General features: G+C 36.6%; 2 protein-coding genes across 2 annotated transcripts in view; both read left to right on the top strand.

Annotated features, from left to right (window-relative positions):
* On the top strand, nt 1-24,016 carry SPESP1 (sperm equatorial segment protein 1). The gene is made up of 3 exons (XM_034660765.1): nt 1-199; nt 22,553-22,922; nt 23,137-24,016. Exons 1-3 carry the CDS (start codon nt 130-132, stop codon nt 23,816-23,818), a joined length of 1,122 nt encoding a protein of 373 aa, XP_034516656.1. The 5' UTR covers nt 1-129; the 3' UTR covers nt 23,819-24,016.
* Nucleotides 163-27,460, top strand: part of NOX5 (NADPH oxidase 5) — a 101,291-nt gene continuing 73,993 nt past the window's right edge. The window contains exon 1 of the mRNA XM_011226750.3: nt 163-199. The gene's annotated coding sequence lies outside the window, so the exon portion shown is untranslated. The remainder of the gene's footprint in view (nt 200-27,460) is intronic.

The following is a 27,460-nucleotide window of genomic DNA, read 5'->3' as shown; positions in this document are numbered from 1 at the left end:
GGACAACCGTTGCGGGCGCTCACGGCCCTGAGGGGGGACGGTCGTCGTAGACACCCTCTCTTGTCGGTGCTGAGGTACCCGGCCTTGTGGCCCAGGACGTTCCCGTCGCATGGCGGAGTGCTGCAGACGATGTCCATGAAGTTCTTAGTCCTTCTAGTTGCGCTGTTGCTATGGCCTTCGTCCGTGCCGGCCGATCCGAGTGAGTGACCGACCTGCGGCGGCAGCGATCCAGGGGACACTCCTGGGGGAAGTCCCAGGTTCCGGGACCCGTCGGAGACCCGGTCCTGCAGTCCTCCCACACCTCACTGCCCCGGGTCCTGGGCCTCCGTTGCGGAGGTGTGTCCCTCTCTTACGCGCACCTTCCTCCGCCGCGACCTGCACGCCGCGGGCCGCGATGCAGGTGGCGGGTCCCAGGAGTGACCCGGGAAGCGCCGGGCTGGGTACATTGGGCTCGCCGGTGTGACCTCCTCCCCTCTGGCGGACACATTCTTTGACGTTAACCTCGTCCCCTTTTGCCAGTCTGTGCACGTGGGATAAAGCGGGGGGAGGGGGGGATCTACAAACTGCGGCCCGCGGGCCAAGGCGGCCTGTTTTTGTGTGGCTGGCTGGCCAAGAATGCTTTTTACATTTTTAAAGGTGAATATAAAATGTAATTTCTCCTGACATGTGGAAAACTATGAAATTCCGATTGCGTTGTTGATAAATAAAGTTTTATTGGTACACAGCCATGTTCGTTCCTTTATCAATTGTCCATGGCTGCTCTACCGCATTATAACGGCAGGGTTAAGTAGTTGCCACAGAGATAGAATGGCCTGCGAAGCCTAAAAGATTTACTCTCTGGCTCTTTACAGAAAAAGTTTGACCCCTTTGGTAAAACATGTTGAGCGTGTGGATTGTGGTGCCTGTCTAGGACACTCGCTGACCGCCTATGGACTCCCACGGTGCGTCCTCCAGTGCACAGGATTCCCAACCTATTTTAAGCAGAACTGAAACTTAGGAGTTACTCCTGTCCCTCCCCAATAGCTGAAAATCAAGCCTGCTAAGACTATTACTATGTGGTCATGTTGAGGTATTTAAGTGGAGTATCCAATATCTGATATTCCGCGCAAGAGTGACGGTGAGGCTTGTCCATCTAGTCTAACTAGTTCATTGTAACACTAGTAATGTTGGGGTTGGTTTAACCAAGTAAAGTTTAACAGGTAGGTGTGAAAAAAGTACCAAGGAGCATGCCAGTGATGAAAAGCTGTATTAAAGAATTGTTAAAAGGTCTTAGTTTAAAATTAGGTTTAAAAAATGAAAATACAACACAACCTAAATCATAGTGAGAAAAATTAGAGATCAAGTGTCCTAGATAACAAAGTTAGTCCTTTAAATAACTAGCGCTTATGATTGTTAGCTGTTAAACAGAGATCTTTGTAAAATGTTTCTTTTTTGCGGTAAAGAAACAAACACCCTGAAGATATCTTTTTCTTGATGTCTGATGGTCATTATTACTAACATCAGTTATTGCATTTTGGTAGCTATAGATAGTAAGTCACAACTGACTGACATGTATGGAGACTTTAAGTGAGATTAATATAGTCAGAGAGTACACTCTGGGATTGCTGTGTCCTAATTCAGTGCAAACTCCTGCCTGACTGCCTCATTTCATGGCCTATTCTTTTTCTTTGTGCCCTCTTTCCTAAGCTTTCTTTTTTTTTTAATAAAGATTTTATTTTTTTTATTTATTATTTGAGAGAGAGAACTAGGGAGGGAGGTAGAGGGCACATACAAAGGGGGGGAGAGAGAGAGAGAGAGAGAGAGAGAGAGAGAAGCAGACTCCCCACTGAGCAAGGAGCCTAATGCCGGGGCTGGATTCCAGGATCCCGAGATCATGACCTGAGCCGAAGGCCGATTCTTAACTGGCTAGGTGCCCCCTTCCCTGAGCTTTCTTAAGGCTTGTAGGAAATGAAAAGATACTTTTAAGGAAAAAGAGCCTTTTTGTGTTAAATGTATAGATGACACAAGACATAAGGGAAATATATACAGATCATAGAAGATATCTTGAAAATGTAATTTATTTCTTTTCTACAGAAGTGGATTAAAGGATATGTAGGGCAATGTTAACATGGCTAATTTTAATTTTGTTTATTTACTTTTTGGAGTAAGTACACCAAAAGAAACCAGGCTTATCCTTGTGTTTGATTTAAATCAGATTTGTATTCTTTATTTTACATGGCCACTGTTCCAACATTTGTTGGTGAGAGAATCATTTAAAAAATTGTGTCATGCCAAAGAAAATGCACATAGGTTTTTATAATGAAAAGTGCAGCTTTGACTTTTTTTTCTAGAATACTAAGACGCTTTTGAGGTCATCTTATACAGACATCGTGGGTATTGTATTAAGTAGTTACATTAATTGAAAACCTCAGTACTTCCTCTGACTGTCCGTACCTTTCTAATATGCCCACCCCAAGTTTAGCTAGTACTGGTTTAATCTAAGTTCAGTTTCACATGAATAAGGCTTGGGTGTATAGCAGTCTGCATTCCTGTGCATGCATACATATCCTGATGGTGCTGGATAAACACCTTTTTACTATATACTTAAATTTATATACATTCAATTAATTTTCTTATATCTGCTTTTTCCATACTTTTAGTATTAAATGTTTTCCAAATTTAAAAATCATACCTCTTTAATGTATTTGTGGTATATAACTTGCTTTACTTCATAATGAGAATTCTTGTTGCTTTAAAAAAATTATAACTTCTAAAGTATCATTTACATAATAGTTGTATATTTAAATACTATTAAAATAAATTGTGTGATTTGCCTTTTATAATTTTAAGTCACCAAATATTCATGAGCCTGAAGCTACAAACACAAGCATGTGAAATATTAGCTTTCGGGCTCTTTTTTATACCTCATAGATAAATTGTTTTTTCCTGGTTATCTCTTTGGATCAGTCAGCTAAAGTAGAGTTAATGATACAGGATTGTTTTAAGCTCAGATTAAAAAAAACCTCCTGCTTCTCTAGGTTGGTGTTTAAAAAATTCTCAGTATGTGCATTTTTGGCATTATCTTTGTCCTTAGGAAGACCTTTGTCCTCAGATGACAGAAGGCAAGGGAAGTGGTAAAGCAGCAAACAGCAATAATTGTTGAAATGTATTGGCAAATACATTGAAAAGAAAAGCAGATTCCTTTTATCTCAAGTAAATCACGTCTTACTCAAAAGATAAAATTCACTTCCAGTGCTGCAAGTTCACTTTACACTGTTTTCAAGGCCCAAGGCTGTAGCAGTGGGAGGGTCTCTCAGACCTGTAGATGGGAGGCCATGACACACTTCATCAAGTGTTTTAGATAATGAGGGGCATGTTACCTAATATGTGAATGTCCTGAGAGTTGCCTTTGTGGGCATAGCAGTTGTTGGGTTAGCCTGTCCTTTAATGTTTAATCAGGAAAAAAAGTCACCTTTCTGTTCTTTTGAGCTGCGTTTTGTGTTCTTTTGATAGTCTCTCATGTGTTTTTAAAGACTTCTTGTTTTCTGATATTAGCTGGTTGTCCCAAGACGACTTTGTATCTTCCCTACTCTGAAGGGGTTTGGCCATTCTTCTGAGGAGACAGTATTAGAGATCAAAGTATCTGGGATTACATATCAGACTTATGTGCTGGGGTAACATTGTTATCTAGGTCATTTTATTAAACAGAACTAGAAGAGATCTAGTTCAAAGTCACGAGTTTGTTTTGGTTCCAAATAAATTTTAACATTACTCCTGTGATAACCTGGTTTTTAACTCTTTACTGGAACTGAATTTGTATCCCTTTTAAAAAATATAATTTGGGATGCATGGCTGGCTCAGTTGGTGGAACATGTGACTCTTGATCTTGGGGTTGTGAGTTTGAGTCCCATGTTGGGTGTACAGATTACTTAAAAATAAAATCTTAAAATAAATAAATAAAAATATAATTTAATGAAGCTGTTTTCCTTATGTGTTGCAGCATACAGACCACCCCCCAGATTTATTATTTCTCATGGTCTATGGGTTGACAGGGCTCAGCAGGCAGTTCTGCCTCATATGGTGAATTTGAGGTCACTCGTTCAGCTGTATTCAGCTGGAAGCTCAAGTGGGATGAGAACATCCAACATGGCCTCTTATCTTCCAAGGTCTTTCTCTACATGACTTACCATCTTTTAGTAGTCTCGCCCAAAGAGCTTTTCACCATGGTAGCTTGCTTCTAGGAGGGAGCTCTACAAGCCACCAGTATGTAAGCTCTTCTCAAGCCTATGGCGTGTCAGACTTTCTAATGCCTCCATAGGCCAAGACAATCATATTGGGCAATCCTACACTTACTATGGGAATACACTAACCAAGAACATAAACACCAAGAAGTACAAAGCCATAAACTTACATTTCTTTTCCCCCCTAGCTTTATTGAGGTATAATCGACAGAACTGTAATATACTTAAAGTATACAGTGTGATAATTTAGGGACGCCTGGGTGGCTCGGTAAGTTAAGTGTCTGCCTTCAGCTCAGGTCGTGATCCCAGGGTCCTGGGATCAAGCTCCCAGTTGGATTCCTTGCTCGGTGGGAAACCTGCTTCTCCCTCTCCCTCTGCTGCTCCCTCTGCTGTTCTTTCTCACTCTGTCAAATAAATAAATAAAATCTTTAAAAAATAAAGTATAAAAGGTGATAATTTGATGTATGTCTACATTATGAAAGGATTCCTACCATTGAGTTAATTAGTACGTCACCTCACATAATTACCTTTTTGTGTGCATCATCCACCGTAGTCACAATGTTATACATTAGATCCTCAGACCTTACTCATCTTATAACTCAAAGTGTGTACCCTTTTACCAGATTCTATTTCTTCCACCCCAACCCTACAGTTATATTTCTTTACCTGGAACACTTAATTAATATGAACAAAATTACTTGTTTGTTTTGTCTGTCAGCAAAAATTTAAATTAACAGATTATAGGAGGGGCACCTGGGTGGCTCAGTTCGTTAAGCATCTGCCTTCCACTCAGATCACGATCCAGGGGTCCTGAGATCAAGTCCCACATTGGACTCCCTGCTCAGTTGGGAGTCTGCTTCTCCCTCTGCCCCTACCGCCATTCTGCTGTCTCTCTTTCTCTCTCCCTCTCTTTCTCTCTCTCTCTCTCACTGGCTCTATTCTCTCTCTCTCAAATAAATAAAATCTTAAAAAAAAATTATAGGAAAACTGCTGGGTGAATAACAAGATAAAATGTTTCCCTTTGTGACCATTCTTTGAGTGTACCCCACTAATGAAGCACAGTTACTAGAACTTTGATTTGAGTTGTAAGTACCTCATCTTAGTTATTTAAGTTCATTTTAACTTGAAAATGTTACTGTGTTAGCAGGCAGTTCTTACATGATGACAGATTTCAGGTATTCTTATTTTGTATCACTTCTGTAGAATAAGGGAAGTCTGTTTGTGTTTCTCCTTAATGACATGGGTGGAAAATACAAGGAATTTGTTCTCCAAATTAAGGACGTTCAACCAGAGTCTGGTCCACCTATACATGATTCCATGCTTGGGTATATGTTAAGCTTTATATACATGAGTTCTTTATCAATAAAGCCATTCTGTTTTTCATTCTTGTGGTAATAAAAATCCTAGTTATATTCGAATCTTTAAAAAAAGGAGCATCCAGGGGCGCCTGGGTGGCTCAGTCAGTTAAGCGTCTGCCTTCAGCTCAGGTCATGATCCAGGGTCTGGGATCAAGTCCCTCGTAGGCTCCTTGCTCAGCGGGAGGCCTGCTTCTCCCTCTCCCTCTGCCTGATGTTCTGCCTGCTTGTGATCCCTCTCTCTGTCAAATAAATAAATAAAATCTTTAAAAAAAATAAAAAGGAGCATCCATGATTCTTGGTTAAATTTTGAGTGTAATCACCAGATGCCATAGCAAGGTTAAAGGCCAAGGGCAAAGTAAAAATGCATTTCTTAAAGCAGAAAGACCAGAGGTATTTCATTGAACTTTAACTTCTTTGTCTTCATGTGAACGTTAAAAAGTTTATCTTTTCCTCTTTACTGAGCTACCAAGTTTCCTGCAACTACATGGAACATTTTACTACTACCTTTAACTTACCATACATTTCAAAATTAACAATATTGGGCTTTAAATCCTTTGTTTTTTAAGACATAAGTTGTATATTAAGCACATGATCAGATAGCACCCATCTTATATTGAGAGATGCAGGGTTTTTAGAATTTCCTCTGATTTATGCTGTTTTTGAGTGTATGTCTTTGAATAACCTACATATTACATTATGTACACATAACTTATCACAATCCATTGTTATCAATATTTTACCAGTTTGAATGAAATGTATAAACCTTATCTCTTTATGTCCTTTACCCTCTCCCATTCACAATATAATTGCCTTAAATATTTCCTTTACACACATTGAGAACCACATCAGAGTATTATAAATTTTGCTTTAACTGTCAAACATAATTTGAAAAACTCAAGGAAAGTCTATTGCATTTACCCATACTTTTGCTCTTCTTTTTATTCATTCTTCCTTCCCAGTGTTCTGGGATTCCTTCTTGTATCAGTTTCTTTCTGTTTAATGAACTCCATTTAGCCATTCTTATAGGGTAGGTCCTTTTTTTTTTTTTTTAAAGATTTTATTTATTTATTTGACAGAGAGAGAGACAGCCAGTGAGAGAGGGAACACAAGCAGGGGGAGTGGGAGAGGAAGAAGCAGGCTTCCCAGCAGAGCAGGGAGCCCAACACGGGGCTCGATCCCAGGACCCTGGGATCAGGCGCTGAGCTGAAGGCAGACGCTTAACAACTGAGCCACCCAGGCGCCCCTAGGGTAGGTCTTTTGACAACAATTTCTCTTAATTTCCCTTCATCTGAGAGGTGTTGATTGTTCTTTTATTCCTGAGGGATATTTTCCCTTGATAGAGTATTCTAGTTTGACAGTTTTTTCTTTTCTTTTTTTTTTAAGCACTTGACAAATATTATGCCATTTTCTTCTGACTTCCGTGGTTTCTCCTGAGAATTCAAATTGTCACTCAAAATTTTTTCCACTGTAGATAAGGTGGTATTTCTGTCTTCATTCAAGATTTTTTTATTTGTCTTTAGTTTTCAGAAGTTTGACCATATGTCTTGACGTGGATTTCTTTTGGTTTATTCTGTTTGAGGTTCATTTAGCTTTTTGAATCTGTAAGTTCATGTCTTTTGCCAAACTTGGGATTTTTTTTGAGCCATTATTATGTCTTTGAGTACTTTTCCAGACTTACCTTCTTCTTCTTTCCTTTCAAGACGTGGATGACATGAATGTTAGATCTTTTTGTTATGGTCTCACACATCTCTGAGGCTCTGTTCATTTCTTTTTCAGTCTATTTTCTGTTTTTCACATTGAGTATTTGCTGCTGTTCTGTCTTCCAGTTCACGGATTCTTTCCGCTTTCTCCTCCATTCTGCTGTTAAGACTATCCATTAAGTTTTTTCATTTCAGTCTTTGTGTTTTTCAGTTCTAAAATTTCAGTTTGGTTCATCTGTATATATTCTATTTCTTTGCTGAGATTTTCTAATTCTTTGCTGAGAGTTTCTATTTTTCTTTTTTAAATATTTATTTTAGAAAGAGAGAGTGCAAGCAGGGGGAGGGGCGGAGAGAAAGAAGGAGAGAAGCAGCCTGCCCACTGGGCATAGAGCCTGATGCAGGGCCTGATCCCATGACCCTGAGATCATGACCCTGAGCTGAAATCAAGAGTCAGATGCTCAGCCTACTGAGCCACCCAGGCACCCCAAGACTTTCTATTTTTCAGTTTTGTCAAGCGTGTTCGTAATTGCTTGTTGAAGCATTTTTGTGATGCTGCTTTTAAACCCTGTCAGATGATGCTAACATCTGTGTCATCTTTGTGTTGGTATCTGTTGTCTGCTTTTTCTCATTCAAATGGAGATTTTCTTGGCTCTTGTGACTAGTGGCTTTTGATTAAAACCTGGACATTTGGGGTATTATGTTGTAAGACTCTGGATCTTATTTAAATCTTCTGTTATATATTTAAATAGGTCTCTGAGCCTCTGACATCACTTGAGTGGTGGAAGACAACCGTTGCCTTGTTACCACAGGTCCCAGCTCCTCACACAGCCTTCTCTACTGGAAGGGAGGGTATTATTTCATGCTTGGTAGCAACATTTCTATGGGATAAGGGCAGAGGGGTTGGAGCACATCGCTGAAGCCTGATGAGGGTAAAAGTCTGGGCTCTCCGCTCAGCGTTTGCTAGTGGCTGTAGGGCTACAGTTTTCTGTGGTGTTTGGCTGGAATAGAGTGATTATTGCCTAAAAGTTTTCTGTCTTGCTAGGCTACCCTTTTACTTGTCTTTGGCTATAGGGAGCAGTATTTTCTTGGAGACTTTTTTGTCTCTGTCCATTGGTGTTTCTGGGTTGCTGACTTCTCCAGTCCCTGGTCTGGGGTTTGTGTGGCAAAAAGAAAACCCAGGGTACTCGCTGCTAGATCACGTCCTCGGATCTTGAAGTTCCTAGTTGGTCTGTCTTCTCTCTGGCTTTCAGAATGCACATTTTATATATGGTGTCCAGGGTTTTTAACTGTGCTTAGTAGGAAGAATAGGGGAAAAGTACATGACCTGTTTTTATTTTTAATTTTGGTCAAAATATGTTGGAATTAGGCTTGCAATGATTTTGTTTGTATTATTTTCAGTTTGTATATAAAGTAGTAGATATTAGAAAGGAGAAAGAAGTCTTAATTGACCACCAGACATCCAAATTATTTAGATAGAATTCTTTATCTGACTAGCAATTCATAATACTCCACCTAAATAACTTAGAGAATGTAAATAAATTCAACATTTTGAGAGTTTGTTTAAAGTTCTCTAAATTTTCAATTTTATAGGCAATTAACTAGTGTACATTACTTTACTAGCAACATTCCTTTTAATTTACAAGCAGTTTGATGACAAACCTTAATGTTTTTAAGTCTTTAGCTAATACATGTTTTTAGTTTAAATGTTAGCTTATAGGTCCGTAATTAAAAATGGCAGAAGATGTAACCGAGTTAATGTCAAAATAAAATACAATTCATATTAAATACTATCAGAGAATTATAACACTCAAAAACTCTACATAAGACATTTTAATGGAAAAATTCTATTGGTCATTATGATCTTATTGTATAGATTTCATAATAACTAATTTTTAAGACACCAGATATTTGGTTTATAGCACATTTCAAGGGAAACTGCATATTCACATTATAATTATTATGTTTTTCAATACGTCTCGAAAGTTTAGATATATTAGCTTAATGCAAAAATCCAAATTCTGCCTAGATTTGGATAGCCTGTTTACTTTCTAGTTTTGTATTCTGTGATAACAACATAATCACCACACAAATGAAACACATAAAAAAATGCTTTTTTAAAAAGTAAAGTTTTTTATAAGACCTAAATTTTACTAATATTCTGGAATTTTAAATTGTAGCATTAAGTAAGAAACTCCCCAAAGAAATATTAAAATTACCTAGTTTTACATAGACCTGTATTTTATTATTCTTTAAAGTAAAGATATTTCATATAGAAGTTCCCAAATATGAATTACATATATATTTTTTTTAAATTATGTTCCCCCTCCTTTTTTTTTTAACCAAAGAAAGGATGGGAGTGGTTTAGTTTTCCTTTTTAATTCAGCTTAAAAACTATTGATTCTTTGCCCAAGATTTAAGGTGACATGCTTTTCTTTTCTTAAAACTTTAGTCACAAAGAAACTAGGTATGTTACTGTATAAGATTTTTATTATTAGCATTTTATTACTATCATTATATTTTATTGTAATTTTTGGCATGCTGTTACTTCTTAGGAGCATAGAATATTTTTTCTTTGTTTTTTTCATTTTTGAGTGTAAGGCAAAGGAATGAATTTGGACCTTTACCTCAAACCACATATAAAAGTTAATTCAAGCTAGATCATAGATCTAAATATAAAACCTAAAACTATAGAACTCTTAGATGAAAATGTAGGTGTAAGTCTTTGTGCCCTTGGATCTGGCAACAGTTTCTTAGATATGACATCAAAAGCACCAGCAGCCTCAATAAAATAGATAAATTGAACCACATTAAAATTAAAAACTTTTGTGCTGCAAATGGTAACCTTAAGAAAATGAAAATACAACTAATGAGTAGAAGAAAATATTTTCAATCATGTATATGACAAAGGACTGGTCTCCAAAATATATAAAGAATACTTACAACTCAAAAAGACAAAACAATTTAAAAATGGGAAAAGTATCAGAATACAGATTTCTCCAAAGAAGATATACAGATGGCCAACAGGCATGTGAAAAGATGTTCAGTATCATTAGCTATTATGAGAAATACAAGTCAAACTACAATGAGTCATGACTTAACACCCACAAGGATGGCTATAATCAAAAGGGCAGATAATAAGTATTGAGATGATATGGAGAAATTGGAACCCTCATATATTGATGGGAATGCAACTGCTTTGGCATTTCCTCAAAGGTTAAACATAATATTACTATATGACCTAGTAATTCCACTCCTAGATGTGTTCAAGAGAAATGAAAGCATACGTCCACACAAAAACTTGTACATGAACGTAACAGTATTACCCATTATCACTAAAAAATAGAAACAAGCCAAATGTGTAGCAACTGATGAATTCATAAACAAAATGTGGTATATCCATACAATGGAATATTATTTGGTCATAAAAAAGAATGGAATACTGACATGTGCTAGAATATGGATGAGTCTTAAAAACATTCTGCTAAGTGAAAGAAGCCAGTCACAAAAGAACACATATTGTGTGATTTCATTTATATAAAACATCAAGAATAGGCAAATCCATAGAGACAGAAAGTAGTTTGGTATTTATGGGTTTATTTTGGGGATAACGAAACTGTTTTAAACTTAGATGGTGGTTATGGTTGCACAACTGTGAATATACTAAATATCATTGAATTGTATACTTTAAAATGTAAAAGATAAGTTATAAAGGTATTTTAATCGTAGTAACCCTTAGGGATTTTTAATCCCTAATATTGTAATTTACTTAAAATTATGTTAATGCAATGTTACCTTAGAGATTGATAAAATCTAATAAAAGAAAATTAACAGAACTTAAACAAATTTAGTTAAACTTATGTGATCTAAATTTGTATTAGGCTATTTAGTAAGGTAAGGGCCAGTTAGAAGAAGCACAGGGGCTTTCTGAAGATTGGAGCTATTTAACTACAATATTTATGATGTTGTTGATAAATTTCAGACTTAGAAATTTAGAAAAATACAAAAACTGCCTCCTTTGCCTAAAATAAGAGAAATGTTTTTAATGCCCAGATTTTCTCCCTAATAACTAACTATCAAACTATTAGCTAAGAAACAAAACCAAACAAAAAACCCCAAAACCAAAACAAACCAAAACAAAGGACAGTCTTTAGACCAGCAGATTTATTGTAAACATATTATGACATTTAATTTTCCTCTACGGCATTCTTTTTTTAAATTATGTTATGTTAGTTACCATACAGTACTTCATTAGTTTTTGATATAGTGTTCCATGCTTCATTGTTTGCGTATAACACCCAGTGTTCATTGTAATAAGTGCCCTCCTTAATACCCATCACCATGCTAATCCATCCCTCCACCCTCCCCCCCTTTGAAACCCTCAGTTTGTTTCCAGGAGTCCATAGTCTCTCATGGTTCATCTCCCCTTCCAATTCCCCCCCTTCATTTTTCCCTTCCTTCTCCTAATGTCCTCCATGCTATTCCTTACGTTCCACATGTAAGTGAAACCATATAATTGTCTTTCTCTGATTGACTTATCTCACTTAGCGTAATCTCCTCCAGTTCCATCCATGTTGATGCAAATCTTAGGTAATCATCCTTTCTGATGGCTGAGTAATATTCCATTGTATATATGGACCACATCTTCTTTATCCATTCATCTGTTGAAGGACATCTTGGCTCTTCTCACAGTTTGGCTATTGTGGACATTGCTGCTATGAACATTGTGGTGCATGTGGCCCTTTTTTTTCACTACATCTGTATCTTTGGGGTAAATACCCAGTAGCGCAATTGCTAGGTCATAGAGTAGCTCTATTTTCAACTTTTTGAGGAACCTCCATACTGTTTTCCAGAGTGGCTGTACCAACTTGCAATCCTACCAACAGTGTAAGAGGGTTTCCCTTTCTCCACATCCTCTCCCAACATTTGTTGTTTCCTGCCTTATTAATTTTTGGCATTCTAACAGTTGTAAGGTGGTCTCTCAATGTGGTTTTGATTTGAATTTGCCTGATGGCTAATGATGTTGAACATTTTTTCATGTGTCTGTTAACTATTCATACATATGTCTTCTTTGGAGAAGTGTCTGTTCATATCTTCTGACCATTTTTTGACTTGATTATTTGTTTTTTGGGTGTTGAGTTTGAGAAGTTCTTTATAGATCGTGGATACCAGCCCTTTATCTGTAATGTCATTTGCAAGTATCTTCTCCCATTCCGTGGGTTGCCTCTTTGTTTTGTTGACCATTTCCTTTGCTGTGCAGAAGCTTTTTATCTTGATGAAGTCCCAAAAGTTCATTTTTGCTTTTGTTTCCCTTGCCTTTGGGGACCTGTCTTGAAAGAAGTTGCTGTGGCCGATATCGAAGAGGTTACTGCCTATGTTCTCCTCTAGGATTTTGATAGATTCCTGTCTCACATCGAGGTCTTTCATCCATTTGGAGTTTATCTTTGTGTATGGTGTAAGAGAATGGTTGAGTTTCATTCTTCTGTATATAGCTGTCCAATTTTCCCAGCACCATTTCTTGAAGAGACTGTCTTTTTTCCAATTGGATGTCTCTTCCTGCTTATAGAATTTTAGAGAAAAATTTTTTATCTGTGACTATTTCCTTAAGATAAAATAGTGGAGGTACAATTAATTTACATACTTGCCAGCATTTGGTTCATTCATTCAATCATTCATTTAACTAATGCTTTTTGACTGTCTGCTATTGCTGTAGGCACTGGGTAGAACAGGGGATATAGAGAACAAAGCAGACATGGTCCCAGCTTTCAAAGAGCTTACAATATGTAGTAGTTAAAAAAATTAAACAAATATATTTAGTTAAGATTATCTTAAATTCTATAAAGAAAAGACCAGTGTGCTAGTGAGAAACTAATGAAGGACATGAGGATCATAAAGGAAGAAAAGTTACCTTTTTTTTTTAAAGTAGGCTCCACACCCAGCACAGCCCAACGTGGGGCTTGAACTCATGACCCTGAGATCGAGACCTGAGCTGAGATCAAGAGTCAGATGCTTAATTGACTGAGTCACCCGGGTGCCCTAGGAAGTTACTTCTTTTCTAAGGAAATAACTATACACATGCCAATCCTAGGTTTTACTGTTTTTTATATTTCTTTACCTGCTTGACTGACAAAATAAAGATCGCTTTAACTTGCATTTCTTTTATGAACAGTGAACTTTAACAACTTTTCATGTTAACTGGCTTTTATTGTATTTCTTGTACTCTCTTCTTCTGTCTTTATTTGGCCATTCTATGAGAAGGAAAGGTGTGTTTTGAAAGTATTGTTTGTTGATTGAAGTTTTATATTGCATTGCTCATTTTAAATCAGATTTTATTATTTTCCTCAAAATAAACTCAAAACTAACTTACTTTTTGCTTCTGTGTGAAGTGGGTGTATTCTTTTATATGTCATTGACTGTCAGTTCCTATGCATACTTTGTAGTAACAAAAACATCAAATTTGGATCAGTGTTTGACATTTTTCCAAAGAAGACATGCAGATGGCCAACAGACACATGAAAAGATGCTCATCTTCAGTCATCATCAAGGAAATGCAATTCAAAACTACAATGGGATATCACTTCACACCTCTCAGAATGGCTAAAATCAACACAAGAAATAACAGTTGTTGGCGAGGATGTGGAGAAAGGGGAATCCTCTCGCACTGTTGGTGAGATTGCAAACTGGTGCAACCACTGTGGAAAACAGTATGGAGGCGGTTCCTCAAAAAGTTAAAAATAGAACTACCCTACGATCCAGCAACTGCACTACTAGGTATTTACCCCAAAAATACAAAAATACTAATTCAAAGGAGTACATGCACCTTAATGTTTATAGTGGCATTATCCACAATAGCCAAATTATGGAAACAGTGCATATGTCCATCAACTGATGAATGGATAAAGATGATGTGGTATATGTATACAATGGAATATTACTCAGCTATAAAAAAGAATGAAATCTTACATTTGCAATGACATGGATGGAGCTAGAGAGTATTATGCTAAATGAAATAAATCAGTCTGAGAAAGACAAATACTATATGATTTCACTCATGTGGAATCTAAGAAACAAAACAAAAAAACAATTCGAAGGGAAAAACAAAAGAGAGAGAGGCAAACAAGAAACAGATTCCAAACTCAAGAGAAGAAACCGATCTTTACGAGAGGGGAGGTGGGTGGGGGAATGGGTGAAATAGGTGATGGGGATTAAAGAGTGCACTTGTCAGGATGAGCACTGGGTATCGTATGGAAGTGTCGATATATTGTACACCTAAACTAATGTGACACTGTATGTTAACTACCTGGAATTTCAATAAAAATTTAAAAAAATAAAAAGAGTGAAACAAGTTTTTGGATCAGTTTTAAAAAATATTTCTAAATACATCTTAATATATGAAAGGGATATATTTTCATCCAGTTGACAGTAGAGCAAATTTTGTATATTTTACTTATGGATTGATTGATTGATTGTATTTTAATATTTACATGTATTTTAAAAGAGAATTGTATTTATCCAGGACAATTTTATTATCATGCTTCTATTTTGCCAGCATCCTTGTGTCATCTTTTTATGACAACATTGTGTAGTTGTTATGTGTACCTGCTTTGAAATATGGCAGCATCTGTTTGAATGCCATTATTACCACCTACAAATCAAATATAATCTTAGGCAAATTACTTATTCTTTCTAAGTGTCCTTATTTTCCTCTTTATAAAAACACTCCTCACATTCAAAGCCCTTAGTATAGTGCCAGGCACATAGTAATTGCTCAGTCAGCCCGAACTATTACGGTCTTTTCAATCACTGTCTTCCAATTTTCCCCTTCAGATTTCATGCCACTTTTGTTCCTACAGTTGTTTTCCCATTTTGTTTGCTTTTCTGTTATTCCTGTCATGTGACTAATTCTCCCTGTACTATTTCGAGAAGAGAAGTGCAGACAGTCTCAAGCACAACTATGACATCTGTATCTGTGATTCCTGTTAAACCTTAAGCCTGCTTAGCAGGGAGCCATCCTGCTTACTCGAGGCACCGGAAAGCGGCATTATGGTTTCTAAAGGTGGAAGAGCTTCTTACCTTATCCACATTCTGAGACATTGCTATGTTTGGTTGGATCACTAACTGGTAAAGAAGATAGAGAGGGGATTATAAAGCACACCAGTGTAAACTACACATAGCCAATATGTAAAAACTCAACTTCTAGCAGCATAGTCTGGTCTTTGTAAGAATTTGAATTTTGTTCATCTTTCTAGTAATTCCTGAGTGGGGAAAGCAGGTTTTCATAGTGGCCAGGGCCATTGGTCAGGATGTTTGAGGCTTGACTACTTTGACTATCTTGCCTGCAAACATTTGTATAAAGATCAAATTGATTTGCAAAAGCAGTCCTGATTCGTGGAACTGAGAAGTCAATATGAAGTATGTAGATGTTTTAAGGGTACAAAAGTAGGAGGTGGGAAGTGGGTAGGGAGAGGACAGATTTAACAATAGAACAATATAGAGACAAAGGGTTCATAAAGAAGAGAAGAAAAACAAGGTAAAAGATAGGGTGCTGTACTGTTCGGCAGCCAAGAACAGGTTTTTTTAATGTTGCCTAAGTAACAGTATAAAGGACTAATGAGTACTTCAATTTTTTTTAGGAATCAGCTAACAGTAAGGATCTCCTTTTCCTGTACTTTGACAACCTGGCTGTTCTTTTTACTACTTTGAGAAGGGAGAAGTTAAATGATTAAAAATGGAATGTTTAGGGCAGCTGGGTGGCTCATTGGGTTAAGTGTTTGCCTTTGGCTCAGGTCATGATCCCAGGGTCCTGGGATAGAGTCCCACATCGGCCTCCCTGCTCAGCGGGGAGTCTGCTTCTCCCTCTCCCTCTACCCCTCCCCCCTGCCCTTGCTCTCTCTCTCAAATAAATAAAATCTTTTAAAAAAATAAAAATGGAATGTTTAGCAGCCTACAATCCAATGGCAGTGCCTTTTTAAAAGCATTTAAGCCTTTGTTGGCTGCAGATTTTAGATTTGCATGTGAATGGTGACCCAGAATTGAAATTTTTCCAAAACAGATATAAAAAAATTTATTATGGGCAAACTTAAATATATAAACAAGTAGAAAGAATGGTATAATAAATCTCCATATATCTATAACCAGCTTAACTATTAACCTATAATTAATTTTGTCTCATTGATACACCCTCCCACATTCCTTTCCCTGTCACTTTCCTGGTCCCTCTCCCCAATTTCTCAGGCTTGAACTTTTTAGAAGCAAATTCTATACATCATATAATTTCATCAGTAATATTTTAATATGAAGCACTAAAATATAAATACTTAAACACAATAACAATGTGAATTTCACACCTAAAAAGATAATAATTCCTTAGTATTATCAAATATGTGGCCAATGTTCAAACTTCCCTGATTCTCTCTCTTCTAGTTTGTTTGGTTCAATTGGAATTCAAGTAAGATTCATACATGTAATTCACTGATATATCTTTTAATTCCATTTTAATGTATTCCTCCTCCATCTCTATTTTTGTCCTTGCAGTGTAATTGTTGAAACTGGATCATATGTCCTATAGTTCCCATAGTCTAGATTTTGCTGATTACAACCCTATGGTTTATATCTTCCTTTGTTGTCCCATGTATTTTTAGTATATTGTTAGTTAGATCTAGAGAGACTGTTAGATTCAGGTTTTGACCATTTTTGCAAGACTGCTTCATAGGTGGTATTATGTTCTTTCATCAGGAAATACATAATGTCTGGTTGTGTATTTTTTGTGATACAAATAATCACTGATATCAATAATCATTGCAAAATATGTTATAATTATAGGTGGCTTCTTCATTTATTAGCTAAATAAGTTTATAAATTGAAACTTCCCTCATTTAGAGCTAATTTCCATATGCAGTTGGGTCTGTTTCCATATTTTCTGCTCTGTTCCATTCACCTGTACATTCATGTGCAATGCTATACAATTTTTATAATAGAGGTTTTATAATATATTTCAATATCTATTGTGGCTATCCTCTATTTTTCTGGAATTTGTACTCATTTTTCCTTCCAGATGAACTTTATAATCCATTTTTCTAACTCCAGAAAACAAGTAATAATATTTTGTTAGGAGCGTATTAAATGTATACATTAACAGAGAGTATGACATCTAAGCATCTTTATGATATTGAATCTTCTTATCTAAGAACATGGTATATCTTTCCATTTGCTGAAGCTTACATTATGTTTTTTGGAAGACTTTGTTACATTCCTATATCAGTTTTCTGTGGTTGCTGTAACAAACGACCATAAACTTCGTATCTAAAAATAACAAATTTATTCTCCCACAGTTTTAGAGGCCATAAGCCTAAAATCAGCTTCACTGAGCCAAAATCAAGGTGTAAGGCAGAGCTGTGTTCCCCCTGCAAGCTCTAAGAGACAGTATTTTAATTGGCTCTTCTAGCTTCTGGTAGCTGCCAGCATTCCAAGTCTTAGGGCCACTTCATTCTAATCTCTGCCTCCTCCTCCATATTACCCCCTCCTCTTCTGTGTATCAAATCTCTGTTTGTCTCTCTCTCATAAAGACATTTGTGATTGGATTTAGAGTCTACCCAGATAATCTAGGATAATCTCCTGTCAAGATCCTTAATTTGATCACATCTGCAAAGACCTTTTTTTCTCTTAAGGTAATATTTACAGGTTCCAGAGATTAGGACCCGATCTCTGCCTATATTCAGACTAATATAATTACGGTCAAAATAATTAGATTTTGGACATGTCTTTTTAAATTTATGATTAGATATTTTCTTCATTCTTTGTTACCAAAATAGCATCTTCTTTCTCATCTTTTAACTGGTTTATATTGGTATACTGATTTGTGTATGTTGATTTTATAACTTGCTACTTATCTAACTTCTCTTACTCCTTGCAGTAGCTTTTCAAAGGAATTCTTTTGTGTTGTCTAGATGTCTAATTATATCATCTACACATAAACATAGTTTAACCTTTTTCTTCCCAGTTCTCGTGCTTCCTATTATTTCCCATTATCTAATTACATTGACTAATACCTCCAACAGGATTTTAAATGGTAATGGAGATATTAGCATCCTGATCTTATTTCTGTCTTTAGCAGAAAATCTTTTAGTGTTTTTACAGATAGGATCTAAGGCGTATTTTTATTTTTTTTTAGGGATTTAACTTTATATTTTAAGATGAGAAATGTCAGCAATTATCTTTATAGAGCTTTTATTTATTTATTTTTCTTTATAGGCCTTTTAAAGCATTTTTCAAGTAATTTATTTGGTTCTATGAGATAAAAGGGCAAATATACTATCTTAATTTTATAGTTAAGTAAATGTTGAGAGATTGAATAATTGCCTAAGGTCGTGATGCTTAGAAAGTATACAAGCAGGAACAGAATTAAACAATGTTTTTTTTTACTGCACTAGGCTACATATTCATTTTACTTAATATTTTCCTCCAGGAAAACTGTAGAGTCAGGACAATGCATTACATGCCTATGAGAACACATAAATAAGTTATTTTCCTTTTTAAAATGTGAGTTTTAATGGTTTACTATGTTGAATGATTGGATATGTGTGCTTGTATGTTTTTAGAGAGTAAAATATTATATAGGTAAGTGTAAAGTCCTCTTTAAGGACCTGACTTCAGTTGCATTTCCTCTCCTCGGAGGCAAGGTGGTATAAACTCTGACAGTTGTAGTTTTTTCTCTTTTGTAATGCAAGTGCCAGATTTAAGCTTTGATTGTAGAGCCATCCATTTCAAAGACTGCTACCTTAAATATACAGATTGCCAGCCACTAGCTTAGATTAAGAGCCAGGCCACCACCCCTACTGAGGCTCCTTTGTTCTGGAGACCCTAATTGATTTTGGTAACTATCCTATTGGGCCAGTCGCTTTTCCCTCTTCCCGAGCTTCAAATTCATGCTCTTGTGTTTTAAATTCATCAATAAAGAGTGAACCCTAGAGACCCCACATTTGACCCCAATAAAAGGAGAACCCCTGGCCCATTTGCATTCCCCTCCCCCACTACCCTCTCTCTGGCACTATCTCCCGCTCCCTTACTTTCCTGCGCTCTCCTTCTCTCCCTCTCTCTGTTTTTCTCTCTCCATCCCTCTCCACCTCCCGCCGTGTGGCCCCAAGTGTGCTGTGTAATTTCCAGGTCCTATATGAAACAAGCCTTTATTTTTTCAAAGTTTCCTGATGGTTGTTGCTGAAGGATGTCTTGCAATCATAATAAGAACCACAAGGGTCAGTCCAGTCATAACACTGATTTGGAAAGGGGAAATGTCTGTGTGCAGATCACTCCAGGCCCCAGGTGAGCATCACCAGGCATTTCTACNCACTATCTCCCGCTCCCTTACTTTCCTGCGCTCTCCTTCTCTCCCTCTCTCTGTTTTTCTCTCTCCATCCCTCTCCACCTCCCGCCGTGTGGCCCCAAGTGTGCTGTGTAATTTCCAGGTCCTATATGAAACAAGCCTTTATTTTTTCAAAGTTTCCTGATGGTTGTTGCTGAAGGATGTCTTGCAATCATAATAAGAACCACAAGGGTCAGTCCAGTCATAACACTGATTTGGAAAGGGGAAATGTCTGTGTGCAGATCACTCCAGGCCCCAGGTGAGCATCACCAGGCATTTCTACTCTGCGGCCTTACTGTGGATAGGCTGAGACTGGCACAAAATAGGCAACGACCCACAAGAGTTAGGTATGTTAACCTTCTAGTCCGTTTTTCAAAATCCACAATTCACAGACAAATGCATGATATGGGATCAGTGATTTTAAGAAAATTATTACAGAGATAATATCAAAATCTATCTCCCTTTTTTCACCTATCATTGTCATATAGATCTTGAAGTATGCGAGGCTTTTGTAGGCATAACATAAAATGCAGAATCTACTTTTCGAATCTAGATATGCCCACAAGTCTGGTATCTTTCCACTATCACTTTGCTTCACTAAATTTCTTTAAGAAATTTTTAAAATTTAGAAATATACTTTCAGTTTTGATTAAATATCCATCTGGTCTTTCTAAGTTGTAATAAGAGTTAAGGAAAAGAGGGAAAACATGTAAATATAGAGCTTTTTTTTTTTTTTTTTTACCGTTTTGTGCTTGTGAAAGTGCTGAATAGAAGTTATCTGCTGAACAGAAGGTTATTTCATTTTGCCTGCAGAGGGAGGATTTAGGTAGGAGTTATGCATTAGAGTTCGGCAAAAAGTGACTTACTTTCTTGAATTAAGTTAATTTATGTCCTTGATACTGGCAAAATCATTTCAAAATGACATGTAATACAAAACTCCAGCACTTAATATTAAAAACCATCTTAGGAGTAGGGGAGTTGAGGAGAATTTCAGAATATCTTATTCAATAATCTTTTTTGTTTTCCATGTTGGAAATGAGAGTCTTCACCAACCACTCAGATGCTGCAAAATGCCAGTATAAATAGAAATGCCATTTTGTTGTAAGAATGAAATGTTGATGGTTTGGACCAGGAACTGGCAAACTTTTTCTGTAAAGGGCCAGATAGTATATTCAACTTTGCCCCCCATGTGGTCTCTGTTGTAACTACTCAATTCTAGTGTTGCAACCAAAAGCAAATGGTCAAGACCGGCTGACTTCCAATAAAACTTTATTTTCAGAACAGTTAGGTGGATATTAATGTGAGAAACAAAGGCAAAAGAAAAAATTAAATTTCTTTACAACTTACAGCCAATTGACAAGTCCTTGAGATAGGCAGAGTGACCTTCCTCTAGAAACTCAATTACCTCAATGTTGATACTTTGCTATGGACAAAAAGCAATCTTAGCTTAACATTATCCCAACCACCAGGATCCTGTAAATCTCCTTTAACATATAAAAATTCCTTTGGAAACTTCGTTTTTCTCTATCCCCCAATATATATGTTAGCAATCATCCCCCAAGCATATGGCCCCCTTGTCTGAAGGTTCTCATGACTAAGGTTTTCCTAGACAGTAATAAATGAGTTTTTCCTAACAATAGCTAGCCCCCTCAAGGTCCTGGAAACCTTGCTTCCAAATTCCTTAGAGACTTATGCTATCCCTAACCCCTCCCAACTTGAAAATATATAATCGGCCACCCCTCACAATCCCAGTGCAGCTCTTTCTGCCCATGGGTGCTGTCCCCTTGCTTTAATACCACCTTTTTGCACCGAAGATGTCTCAAGAATTCTTCCTTGACCACTTGCTCTGAACCCTAACATTTCCACACCAGATATGACCCACAGGCTGTAGTTAGATCTTTGTGAGGTTGAAGGCAGTGGTATATGGGTAAACGTTCAACAACTGGCTTTTTGGAGAGACTGGTAAGCCCAGATTTACAGCATTTGCCCTTTACATGACGTTAATACTCCCTCCACAGTTGATTTCAGACTATGCATTTGGTGTTGCTGAACAGGGACATAGAGATATAGAGTAGTACACTATTAATAACATTTCTACCATACATCTACACTAGATGTAAACAACCTCAAGACCATAGATAATAGTAAAATGACATAAAATAAGAAGTGATGAATTTTGAATATTTATTACCTTTATTTTGAATACATTTTATTTAATTGCAAATTAAAATAATTTTTAATAATGTCTATGTTTAACATTTGGTTCACAAAATTCCTAAAAATTGAATAATTGGTTCTGGTGAGCCCGTATAGGCCAATTCCAGCACACCACTGTGGTGGAGGATACAATCAAGAAATTTGTTTTAATAAGCTACCTCCTAAATCGTATGGGAGAGTAAAAGTGAAAAAATACAGAGAATTGTGTTAATATGCAACTTTTGCACAAATCTTGTTCACGTGTTTTGTTAAGAATCTGAAGATATATATATATATNAAATTTGTTTTAATAAGCTACCTCCTAAATCGTATGGGAGAGTAAAAGTGAAAAAATACAGAGAATTGTGTTAATATGCAACTTTTGCACAAATCTTGTTCACGTGTTTTGTTAAGAATCTGAAGATATATATATATCCTATTTAAGTGAAAATCGACTGAGTCGAAGGTGCTTTATTTCTTGATTCTTGATCTCAACTTTTAAGTGATAACATGAAGTAAATTTAGAGCAGTAGATTCTGTCAATATGTCATATATAATATATAATATTATATGTCATATATAATATATGTCATATATATAATATATGTCATATATAATATATAATATTATATGTCATATATAATATATATATAATATATGTCATATATAATATATAATATTAAGTGTTACTTATTGTGTGTCGATTTCTTTTTTTCCTTTAAGGCATAACCATGACGCCTGACGAAGAACAAAACTTAAATCATTATGTGGAAGTTTTACAGAACCTAGTACTAAGTGTCCCTACTAGGGAGCCAGTTCGTGAGAAAAAATCAAAGTCTCCGAATAATGTTCATTCTGTAGGACCGAAGGTATCAAGATTAAAGGAGATAATCACCCATGGAGACTCTTCAACTGAAAATGGTGTTTTAATCAATCCTGTCGGTGAAGAAGCCACAGCTTCCCCTACTGGACGCTTCACACTGGAAGTCGAGGAGAAAAAAACGACTGAAACCACAGCATTCTGGTCGATTAAACCAAATAATGTTTCTGTTGTTTTACACACAGACGAACCATATGTTGTAAAAGAGCCAGAACCAGAGCCAGAGCCAGAGCNCCCATGGAGACTCTTCAACTGAAAATGGTGTTTTAATCAATCCTGTCGGTGAAGAAGCCACAGCTTCCCCTACTGGACGCTTCACACTGGAAGTCGAGGAGAAAAAAACGACTGAAACCACAGCATTCTGGTCGATTAAACCAAATAATGTTTCTGTTGTTTTACACACAGACGAACCATATGTTGTAAAAGAGCCAGAACCAGAGCCAGAGCCAGAGCCAGAATTAGCACAAACCGAGGCCCCACACCCATGGCCAAGCATTACTGAGACACCCCCAAGTCCAGATATCACCTCAGGCCCACCACCAATCACCCCTTCAAGTAGGAGCACCGACATGGATACCGTCACAGAACTAGAAGATGTTCCTCAGCTCTCAGGCGAGTATGAAATGGAAAAATCGGACGCACTAACATTTGAAAAACACCCACAGATTCTGAATAATGAAGACATTTTGAAAAAAATTTCAGATATTCTTTCACAGGTACAACGGGTACCGCTTGCTGAGAGCCTCAAGCCAGAATACAGAGAGGACATTCGAGCCTCTAGAGAGCACCTGAAACGGAGCCTTGCTTTAGCAGAAGCAGCAGAACATAAACTACAAACGATGGATAGATCCCAGCTATTACCGCTGGGACGAAGCAGCAGTGGAGCTGATGACAGTGAGACTGTGATTAACATGCTGTACAATTCCAGATCTAAATTATCTGAGTACTTAGATGTTAGATCTGTTCCACCAGAGATGAGACAAAAGGCTACTACAGTACTCAGTACATTGAAAAAAATATTATGTGTAGGTCAACTAGAAACTCAAAACCTTATTAGGAAGTTACTAAACAATAATATAAAAATTTTAAACCTACTTGATGTTCCATGACAAAGTTGATTGAAGTGAACTGTGCATTCATTTCACTAGAGAAATAAACACATTAGTGATTCACAAGTTGTATGAAAATATTTCCTATTGTTGTTCAATGTGCTAACATCTTTACATGTCATATGTTATAAAAAATTTTCATATGCACGAAAGCCTAATAATTTAAAATAAAATTTTGGTTCAGGAGTTTGTAGTTTTTTTCTCATCAATTAACTTTAAAAGTTATGAAGATCTAACCTTTAAAATGTTTAAGCTTTGATTTTACTTGAATAGATTAGTTAAATTCACCCATTTTATAAGAGTTAAGAGACTGTGTGCAGTCTGTAAGTAGTCTGTTTTTAATAATTGAATATAAATGTAAAATTTTAGTATATATGGTCTTTATTACTCTTTCAGAGAATCTTGGGTTTTCTGTCTGAATAGCAAAGTTGGAACTTGAATCAGCACTTTTATTTGAATATCTATCTGCCTCACTTGAAAGCTGGATGGTGTATGAAGATATGTCCCTGTTTCTTTGTTGTTAAGTACTTTTGGAGTATCAGTGAGTGACTAACTTGGATTTGTAATATAGTCATTCTCCCTTATTTCCCATTTTTATTTGTTTCTATACATATACATTGAAGCTTTGCAAATCTTTTGTTAGGAGTATGACTAGCATGATTAAGGCTAACTGTGTAATATTGTGCGTATGGTGCATGTAATTCTCGTTCATGATTTGACCAGTATTATGTTTAAATTCATTTATTTATTCATTCATCAAACCAGTTATTTATAGTTTAGTAGAGCTTTATTGACCTTTTATACTATGTGCAGAACGAAAGGCTAGGCTTTGGGGATATAGTAAGCCTAGTTCCTTCTCTCTTTGAGATTGTATTATAGGAGGAAAGATAGACATTAAATAAATAACTTCAAATAATTTTTAAATTTCAGTTGTGACAAGTCGTTATGAATCTGTGAGAAGTTTGATCTCACCTAGACCAAAAATAACGGGAAAGCTATCCTGAGAAAGTAGCATTTAAGGTAATATCTGAAGGATAAGGGTGCATGTAGGGGAAGGCGGCATTCTGGGCAGAGGGAACAGCAAGTGTGATGCTCTGAGTTGGGAATGAGTATGGCAAGTTCAAAAAGTAGCTGGAGTGCAGAAAGGTAAGGCAGAAGATCTCAAGATGGAGCTGGTGAGGCACACGGGGTTGGAATAGATCCTGCAAGGCCTTGAAGTGTACACATATTGACGATGCCAGCTGTTATCCTATGATCGGTGAGAAGCATTCGTGGATTTTAAGCAAAGGATGGGTATGATCAAATTTGTGTTTGTTTGTTTTTTTTTAAAAAAAAACACTGGCTGCAGTTTTGGAGGCAGACAAAAGTAGAAATGCACTAGTCAAAGGCCAAATTTAGCTTGGACTAGTTTGAAAAGTGCCAGTTTAGAAGTAGAATTAACAGTATTTGGTGATTGCATGGACGTGGAGACTGAGAGAGTAACAGGGATCAAAAATAATTCCTACACAATTAGCTATATCATCAAAAAGACCACATAGGTTTCGTTTCACAATAACACTCTTTACTGTTTCCTGTTGCTTGTTTTTTTTTTTAATTTTGTGTGTATGTTGCTTATTTTTAAAATTAATTTTACCATGGAAGATTTCAAACATGTGAAAAAGTAAACAGATTAATGTAATCGATCTGTGTACCTCATGTCCATTTTCAACAATGATCTACTAATGACCTGTCTTGTTTCACCTATGGATTTTGCCGATTGTATCCCCGTTACGCCATTTAATATGTTTTCCCATCCTCCGTATTTTCTGTGAATTGATAGTTGGATCTAGAGAGGCTTTATCAGACTCAGGTTTGTCTCTTTTCTTGGTCAGGATAGTGTAAATCATCTGGTTGTGTTTCCTTTTGTATTTACAGAGCAGCCTTTGATGTTCATTGATAGATTATTGATCAGGTGTTGCAAAACGGCATTATCATTCCTTCCGTATTAGCTGGAATATGTCTGTAATGAGAAACCTCCTCTGCCTTATGATTTGATTCCCTAGGGGTCCAGTGTGTATTGGAAAGACATCAAATCTTTCTCTTTTTTAACAGTTTTCAAAATAATTAGTTCATAAAATCCTCCAATGTTGACCTATTTTTTTAAATTAGATCTTTATTCTTTTGCAACAGTTGGAAGCTTATAAAGAAATTGATCAGAAAATACAGAGTTCCCACATACCTCTCTCTAGTCTACCAAGGTTTCCACTCTTATTTGTATCTTCTGTTAGTGTGGTACGTTTCTTACAATTGATGAACCCTCAGTGATACATTGTTATTAACTGAAGCTCCATAGTTTACATTAAGGTTCACTGTGTTGTACATTTTATGGGTTTTGACAAATATATAATAACACATATCCACCATTACAGTAGCCTACACAATAGTTTCACTGCCCTAAAAATCCCCTGTTCTTCACATAGTCATCCCTCCCTCTTCCTCCCCCATACCTCCAATCCTGGGCAAACTAATGTTTTTTACTGTCTCTATCCTTTTGCCTTTTCTAGCATGTAGTTAGAATCATATAGAATATAGCCTTTAAAGATTGGCTTCACTTAATATGCGTTTAAGATACCTCCATGTCTTTTTGTGCCTTGACAGCTCATTGCTTTTAGTGCTAAGTAATATACCATTGTATGGATGAACCATAGTTCATACATTCACCTGTTGAAGGACATCTTGGTTACTCCCAAGTTTTGGCAATTATGAATAAAACTACCTCAAACATCTGTGTGCAGATTTTTGGGTAGACATAAGTTTCAATTGTGCCAGTTTTTTTTCACATCTTTGAACATGCAAAAGCTAGCACAGTTTTGTATTTTGGCCAATCTGATGGATGAAAAGTATTATCTAGTTGTTTTCATGTATATTTCTTTAACTATGAGTGAGGCCAGACATCATTTTTATTTCTGGAAACTTATTTCTCTACTGGTTGCTTTTCCTTAGTGAGACATACAACCTTTTTTTTTTTTTTAAGATTTTATTTATTTATTTGACAGAGAGAGATACAGCCAGCGAGAGAGGGAACACAAGCAGGGGGAGTGGGAGATGGAGAGGCAGGCTCCCACCGGAGCAGGGAGTCTGATGCGGGGCTCGATCCCAGGACCCTGGGATCAGGCCCTGGGCTGAAGGCAGATGCTTAATGACTGAACTACACAGGCACCCCGACATACAACCTTTTAATGGAACAAGGAAGTTGGAATTTTGTGTCATATTTTTACAAATATTTTTGTCTAATTTATTATTTGTATTTTTATTTTTCCATGTAGAAATTGAAAACTTTTATTGATCAAATTTATACTTTTTTTCCTTTGGGTGCCTTTGTGTTTTGTGTCTGACCTTTCCCACTCTGAGATTTTACAAAATTCCTCTTTTTTATTTGAGTGTTCTAATGGTATCCTTTTTTAAAAAAAACTTTGTGTTTTTTAGAGAAGTTTTAGGCAAAATTAAGGAGAGGGCGCAGAGTTTCGATATCTACCCACACATGCATGGCCTCCCCCACTATCAGTTTCCCCCAGCAAAGTGGTACATTTGTTACAATTGATAAACTTACACTGATGCATTATTATGACCTCCAAGCCCATAGTTTACACTAGGATTCACTTG

This window comes from Ailuropoda melanoleuca, chromosome 5, assembly GCF_002007445.2.
Source record: "Ailuropoda melanoleuca isolate Jingjing chromosome 5, ASM200744v2, whole genome shotgun sequence".
NCBI lineage: Eukaryota > Metazoa > Chordata > Mammalia > Carnivora > Ursidae > Ailuropoda > Ailuropoda melanoleuca.
The sequence above is the reverse complement of the archived record's forward strand: the minus strand, read 5'-3'. Positions and strand labels throughout refer to the sequence as shown.